Source organism: Ostrea edulis, chromosome 1, assembly GCF_947568905.1.
Source record: "Ostrea edulis chromosome 1, xbOstEdul1.1, whole genome shotgun sequence".
NCBI lineage: Eukaryota > Metazoa > Mollusca > Bivalvia > Ostreida > Ostreidae > Ostrea > Ostrea edulis.
The window spans coordinates 68473503-68481485 of NC_079164.1; the positions used below are offsets into that span (position 1 = coordinate 68473503).

At 35.2% G+C, this 7983-nt stretch overlaps 3 protein-coding genes across 3 annotated transcripts in view; 2 read left to right on the forward strand and 1 right to left on the reverse strand.

Moving 5' to 3' along the window:
- The window catches only part of LOC125645494 (serine-rich adhesin for platelets-like), a 275270-nt gene that overhangs the window by 158086 nt on the left and 109201 nt on the right, over positions 1-7983 (forward strand). The gene's annotated exons all lie outside the window — the stretch shown is intronic.
- LOC125683914 (scavenger receptor class F member 1-like) overlaps positions 1-7983 on the reverse strand; it is a 223124-nt gene that overhangs the window by 81369 nt on the left and 133772 nt on the right. The gene's annotated exons all lie outside the window — the stretch shown is intronic.
- Positions 2041-5056, forward strand: LOC130052663 (putative nuclease HARBI1). The gene is made up of 4 exons (XM_056158291.1): positions 2041-2443; positions 3919-4034; positions 4212-4323; positions 4680-5056. Exons 1-4 carry the CDS (start codon positions 2041-2043, stop codon positions 5054-5056), a joined length of 1008 nt encoding a protein of 335 aa, XP_056014266.1.

Sequence of the window (7983 nt, forward strand, 5' to 3'; positions counted from 1 at the left end):
ACGTCGACTTGGAAAGGAACTTGCTCTAACAGGCAACAAAAACAATACGGTAGGCGACAGTTTACGGGTTATAAAACATCCCTACTTGGCACGATGGAATGTCGCCACAGGCCAGCTCCGACGATAGGAGTGACTATTTAACCACACTGATCAGCTACCGCCCATCTCAAGCCGGGCAGTCTACAGGCAGTAAGGTGTTGCTCTACCTCATCTGCCTACTGGAATGGGTCTATGGAGATGGGAGAAAATCCAAAACGTGGACGTAAAACCTTGCACCAAGCAAACGAAATCTGCCCCATTAAAACTGTTTATTTTGAATTATGTTCAAATTTTATATACGTTATGGGGTACAGGCAAGACGCTTGATCTACGAGTCGCTTAGCATCAGTAATCGCTATGGAAGCTGAAGAGAATTACCGATATATATCGTGGCCAGTAAGCAAGTTAAAACAAGAGTTGATCACGAGAGGAGCATCAACGAGAGGCAGAAAAAACTTATTTAATTGAAAGGTATTATACACAACTTTGGTGCCATTGAAAATAGGCGTATATCACCAATTTGTCATGGACATGAATAACAAAAATAGTTTCGTTTGCCTAAAAAAGTGTTTTGATATAAAAGTTACTGCAAACAAACATATCTGTAAAATCTTTGATATTCGATCAAATGGGACTCTACATAATTTTAGAATTACGGATCCATTAAAATTTTGAGTTCAATTGTGTATTTATCTAAATACAATTACTCAATTAAAAAACCCACCTGACTCAGTAATCATTGTTTTATCTTAATTTCTTGTTAGATTCCTAGCGTATAGCAGGAACAACAATTTAAAAAGTGATCCTGTCATTCTACCCACACCTGTAGAAGTTCCACAAACGGTTTTCAGCAGCCGACAGAGGAACACGGGAACCTCTTTCCTTCAGTGTGCCAGGAAGAAATAGACATTTACTCTGTTCACAGAATTACAGAAGACTATCACAGGCTCTAAATATCATATTGGTATATCCAGTGTAAATCACTGAACACTTAATCCAATGATTAATAAAGTCAAGTAATGTACAAGTATAGGTTGCATATTGTTTATTATAGGTGACAAACAATGCTGTGGATATGTTGAAGCTCTCGAAAAAGGAAGACTTTTAGTTGAGAGTGACCGGATTCTGGCAGTATCCTTCCTTGCAAGCCATAACGGTATATACCTCAATGGCATTGTTGAAGCTGCTATGAAGAACAAGGCAAGATACAAATATAAAAACTAAAAGTAATGAAATAATAAATAAATGATGTTTTCATACTGTATCACTGCATACTTTCATTAAAACCTATATATTTCTCACAAGAATTAGAAATGTAATGTTATTAACATTTACAGGTCTCCTACAACTTCAATATAAGACTGGACAAATTTTGAATTCTCACTGCGAGTGTCCCGCTGGATGTGGCCTTCGTGTAACATGCAAACTTATAGCTGCAGTGATGGTAATGCTATGCTTGTTTTCATCAGGAAAACAATTATACATTAAAAAAAGACCTGCACAGAAAATTTGTAGATCTTCCATAGACGAAAGCACAATTATCATAGTAAATGTGATACTTTATTTTCATTTTACCTCACAATCAATATGAAAATGTGCTGTTATGACATAAGTGTTGTATCACATCAATTTCTACAGATGTACAAAACATTGATTTAACAGATACATATGCTGTGCTATAGTATATCACTGAATCCAGGCTAGGAGGTTATAAAAGTTGGCTCGGGCTCCAGCTCCAACTCTAGCTCGAAAACAAGATTTGGAGTATGGCTCCAAATAATTTTAGGTTATAAAAACTGGCTCAAGCTCCGACTCCAAATCAGGCTCGAAAGTTGTCTCGAAATTTTGAGCTGGAGCACATACTCGAAATGTGGGTTATAAAACTTTTGAGTAAGGAACACATACTCCAAATGGAGTATGTCATGCTTAAATCTCGAGTAAGCTCTATAGCTTACTTGAGATTTTAAAGAGTGTACTCAAAGTGTCGTCTGCTCTGTAATCATGGCTGCATGCCGACAAATGGCATATAGGGAACGTGTTCCGCGTAATTTTAGAGACAGGTCCAATCCTTTAGAAGAATTATCTGCAGATGATGTTTTCGCAAGATACAGATTTTATCCAGACAGCATTATGGATCTCTTGCGTCAGCTGCCAGACATATCATCACCAACTCGGCGGAACCTTCCAATTCCACCCCTTCTTCAGCTACTAGTATCGCTGAGATTTCTAGGCACCGGTGCTACTCATATTCTCATCGGCGATGATATCAAAATATCCAGATCAACAGCCGGACGATGCATAAGGCGTGTGTCAGCACTCATTGCAGAATTAGCGCCGCATTATATAACGTTTCCCAGGGGAGACCGGGCTCATCAAGTGATGTTGGAATTTTCGCGCATCGCAGGTTTTTAAAGATTGATACTTACTTTATGCTAGCAGTAATGTATGGAGCGCCAAATTAATATAAACACAAATAATTATATTTTCAATTATTTGAAGATATCATCAATTCATTTGATCGCGCAACAATTCAATTGAAGACCTCTTCAAATAATTAATGATATCTTCAATTCTGAATTATTGCACGATTTAATTTAATTGATGATAACATTAATTCTTCAGCTGAATTGATGCGCGCTTTAATTGAATTAATGATAATTAATTCATTTCAAAAGAGCTATAATTCTTTTAGAGAGAGCAGCAATAGAATTAAAGATATCTTCAATTCAACATATCCACAATTGAATTAATGATCTCTTTAATTGACTTGTTGCTCTGTTTAAAAGAATTGATGCGCGCATTAATTCCTTATACAAAAGCATTGTAAATGATTAAAACTATCTTCAATTGAATTAAAGAGATCATCAAATTATTTATACCGAGGTCTAAATCAATTATTTCGAGCAATATTTCTACGAAATTTATGCTCTCATCAATTGATTAAAGAGAGCAATAATTGAATTAATGCGCGCACTAATTCAATTGATGAGAGCAATAATTGATTTAATGCACATCAATTCATTTGATGAGAGCAATAATGCTTTAATGCGGCATTGATTCAATTAAAGAGAACAATAATTGAATTGATTATATCTTCAAATAATTGAAGATATCTTCAATCTTTTGAGCTAATGTTAATTTGGAGCTAGTAATAAGAATTGCGAACGTTACTATAGTTTCACCACCTACTTTCTGATAAAACTTTTAAAAGTTATCATTTGACTTTTTACATCAATATAGATATTTAAATGAATTTTCATACAAGTTTATTTATTTGACAAAACGAAAAGAGATATCTATGATTTGGGTTGAAACTGCGTAATTTCACTTAACTTTTTACCCCCCCCCCCTCGCGTAAAACACAAATTCCTTTTTGCATGCATTATAAATTGTTATTTAGCGAATATAAAAAAAATTTATGTTGTTTCACAGGGGGGGGGGGGATTAACTCATTAAATGGTTATTTATTCATATTAATCAGCATTTTAAAATATATTATGTTTATAAAGTCTGTTTCAAGGAACATATTTTACTACCCCCTAATCTAAAGGAGTTGTAATGATTAGCAATTAATTAATTAACACTGGTAATAAAGTTAAAAATCAATTACTTATGAATTCCATCTTGCATTTAAAAAAAACTCTAATGAGGAAAATTGCAAAGATTTTTAAAATATGTATACTTGTTGAACATGAAGGCGGGAATCCAGAGAGTTAACGTGAAAGGGAAACAACTCTGATTCATTTGCTACTTTAAATATCTCTTTGGTATAAAGTACAGGGGACTATGAGATTCTGTACCAGTCCCAAATTCTAACTTTCTTTTCTTTAAAGTTAAATTGTAAATTAGCCTTTAAAAAAATAATATTATATTTCACAGGATTTCCAAAAGTTTTGGGTTGTGTAGATGGAACCCATATTAGAATCATGAAACCATCAGGGCCTCAGGAGGCAGATTTTGTGAACAGAAAGCAGTATCATTCTTTGAATGTACAGGTACTATATATATCACTTAATAAGCATTCATAGAAAAAGGCATTCACCATATTTCTAAATTCACCAAGATATATATTGTCCAACGTTAATTACTAAATAGACTAAACTCTTGTTAAGAAGAGACATTGTTTAAGTATCACTGTGAACCTACCCCTCCTCCTCCGTTTTCTGATACAGATGGTATGTGATCCTTCATTTAAAATCACAAGCATCAGTTGCAATTGGCCAGGTGCAACCCATGACAACAGAATCTTCAGAATGTCAGCATTATGTCATCAGTTTGAACAAGGTAAAGGAAGTCTGTACATTTATCATTGTGACCCTGACCTTTCATAATGACCTTTGTTTAAGACAAAAATTCAAGTGAACCATTAGGGCATAGTAAACACTCAATCCAAGTCTCAAATAGTGTAGATTTAAAACTGGTATCAGTATACACATTCATTGTTAACTTGACTTTTGGAATCTTATATTAGTAAAGGCCATACAATGCCTTTTGTTTATGAACAGCTAACAAGTATGACTGTCTGAGATAAACCTTTTGAGATGGAGGTATATACTTTCACTCTAGACCGAGTTACATGTATCAGGGGTGCAAAAGGTGTTTCATGTTTAGCAGTTTGCAATGATGATTCTTTTTTTTAGGTGACCATGATGGCCTGTTACTGGGAGATTCCGGGTATCAGTGCCGCCCTTTTCTGATGACACCTTTTATCAACCCTTCCGACAACAGTGAAAGGCGTTACAACACTGCCTTGTGTAGGACCAGAGTGCTCATAGAGCAAACATTTGGATTCCTAAAAAAGAGATTTCAGTGTTTAAATCTTCTGCGCACAAGACCAGATGTGGCAGTAATGTACATTAAAGCTGCAGTTACTCTGCACAACTATGGAATAGAAAGGGGAGAGGTGCTTGAAGCCCAGCAGAATGTTGTGCAGCAAGTGGCTGATGTTGATCCTCGCCCTGCTGGTGGTGATGGCTATGCCAGGAGGGCACATATTGTGCGGACATTTTTCACTTAGATAAGGTGACATTAAATTACAACTGTTAGACTATTGAACACCTTATATAATTAAAATGGAATAAACTTGAAATATATTATACTGTTATATCAGTTTATACATAAATAAAAAAAATCTTACACTTACATGTAACTATAACAATATACATTTGTAACAATTCATGAAGATAAAAATCTTAAACTTAACTAATACACAGTATACATGTAAATAACAAAAGTTGGATTCATGGGCCACAACTCTTAACCTGAGTCACTTTGCTTTTTACTTGAAGTAAAATCCTTATAGTTCAAATCTCTGAAAACCATGTGATTTCAATAAGTTTACGATCCAAAATATGCAGTTATTGGATTAAGCAAATTGTAGTCTTTCATTATGTTTGAGGAAGTATTTCTATATAAACTTTGAATTCCCCTGACATTAGGTCAATAACTAAGTAAGAAATGATAAAGGGATGATAGTAAATTTTAAAAATTGAGCAGCAGTTCCTAGCAATATTCAAGCTTGAGCAAAACTATACAAGCAGCTTGGTTCAGAAAACAAGAGGTCCATAGGCCACATCGCTCACCTGAGTCATCTTGGCTCATATTTAAAGATTATTCCTATATATTCGCATGAAAAACTTTGGTTCTTATTGTGACCCCAACCTACTCCCGGGGGCCATGATTTTTTCAAAATTGAATCTGGACTATGTCAGGCAGCTTTCATGTGAATGTAAACTTTTCTGACCCAGTGATTTTTGAGAAGATTTTCAATGATTTTCCCTATATAGTTGTATGTAAAACTTTGATCCCTTATTGTGGCCCCATCATACCCCCGGGGGCAATGATTTTAACAATTTGAATCTGCATTATGTCAGGAAGCTTTCATGTAAATCTCAGATTTTCTGGCCCAGTGGTTCTTAAGATTTTTAAATGACCCCACCCTATTTTTGCATTTTTGTGATTATCTCCCCTTTGAAGGGGGATGGCCCTTCATTTGAACAAACTTGAAAGCCTTCACCCAAGGTTGCTTTTGGCCAAGTTTGGTTGAAATTGGCCAAGTGGTTCTGGAGAAGAAGTCGAACTTGTAAAAAGTTTACAGACAGATGGACAGACGACGGACAACAGGCGATCAGAAAAGCTCACTAAGCTTTCAACTCAGGTGAGCTAAAAAAAACTTTTCAAATATAACGACCAAAAACTCATTAATTATAAAACTTAATTATTAAACTTGACAACAAATTCATTAACAAGAGATGTTTGTAAAACACATAAATGTATGCCCCACATGGTGCAAAATTGAAAAGGGTTATACCCATGCGTCATTTAATTGATAGTAATATTATCAATTCAAAATATTGAGCAGACAATATCTTCCTATGTCAAGAGTGGATTGACCATGTGACCTAAAATCAATAGGGGTCATCTACTCCTTATGTTATACCAGTGTACCAAGTTTGGTGTCAATCAAGCAAATAATTCTAAAAATATAGGAGACAATATACAATGTATAACTATCTCCAGTTTAACCCTTGATCTTTGACCATGTCACCTTAAAATCAATGACCCTGTGATCATTATCATTAGGGTTCATCTACTCCTTAGGATGCACCAGTGTACCAGTTTGATGTCTGTCAAGAAGAGGTTTCTCAAAATATTGAGTGGACAATGTCTTCCTATGTCCAGAGTAGATTGACCTTTGACCTTTTGATCTGAAAACCGATAGCAGTCCTCTTCTACTCGTAACCAACCCACATATGAAATATAATTATGATCAAGTGAACGGTTCTCAAGATATTTAGCGGACAACATGTCGTCTACTGACCGACCGACCGACATGTGCAAAGCAATATGCCCCTCTTCTTTGAAGGGGGCATAATTATCATATGCCCTTGTAGACAGGTATGGCCTTTCATGTTAACAAATTGACGCTTTGTGCTATTCAGTTGGGTTCCCTATACATTCGCATGAAAAACTTTGTTCCCCTATTGTGACCTACCGTATTTCCAGGGGTCATGATTTACAAACTTCAATCTCCTCTTTGTCAGGGAGTTTTCATGAAAATTTAAGCTTTTCTGGCCCAGTGGTTCTTGAGAAGATTTTGAAATGATCCATCCTATTTTTGCATTTTTGTGATTATTTCCCCTTTTATGGGGGCATGGCTGTTCATTTCCATAAACTTGAATTCCCTTCATCCAAGGATGCTTTATGCCAAGTCTGACTGAAATTGGCCCAGTGATTCTGGAGAAGAAGATGAACATGTGTAAAGATTACGACGCCAATGACCGACAACAACAAGTTTTGATCAGAAAAGCTCACTTGAGCCTTCAGCTCAGGTGAGCTAAAAACTGTGGGTAGCAATTAAGACTCTGACAAACTCATTTTCATATCAAAGAATTTCTGTTGTGTATCAATAAGGTTAATTTCCTTCTCAAGCTTTGTGATTTCTAGCTGTAATTTTCTTTGTTCTAGTTTTATTCTTTTGGTGTCCTCCATGATATTTTCTTTACGCTCGTCTACTTTCCTCTTCTCTTTACCTTAAATAAAGAACAGGCATTTAAAGATTTTTTTTTTGTGTAGTTGAAATTTGATTTTAAAAATCTTGAAATGGATTAATTGCAAAGTGAAACACTGCATCCTTTTAGTAGATATCCAATACACTATTAGACTAAGGATTTAATTTATTTAGATTTAATTCAATTTAAATAATATACCTCAACTTTCTTTAGAAAGTGAAGGTAAAACCACTAGTCCATTTAAATGAAATAAAGTGCACTGTTAGGATACATGATTTGCCTGTCTTGAACTATATGTTTGCAAACTCAAAGTCATAAGCTTTGATGCTGTCATTTAATTGCAACATTTCGACTATGGTTAGCTCTAGAATTCTAAAAGTATGCCACCATGTCAAGCTCTTAGATCATGGTACGCCTTCACTATACATCAGTT

What these genes read in the sequence shown, in the direction of transcription:
- LOC130052663 (XM_056158291.1), top strand. Translation starts at nt 2,041, where the DNA reads ATGGCTGCATGCCGACAAATGGCATATAGGGAACGTGTTCCGCGTAAT. An exon ending in GGAATTTTCGCGCATCGCAG is followed by an intron (nt 2,444 to 3,918) that starts GTTTTTAAAGAT and finishes TATATTTCACAG; the next exon opens with GATTTCCAAAAGTTTTGGGT. An exon ending in ATGTCATCAGTTTGAACAAG is followed by an intron (nt 4,324 to 4,679) that starts GTAAAGGAAGTC and finishes TCTTTTTTTTAG; the next exon opens with GTGACCATGATGGCCTGTTA.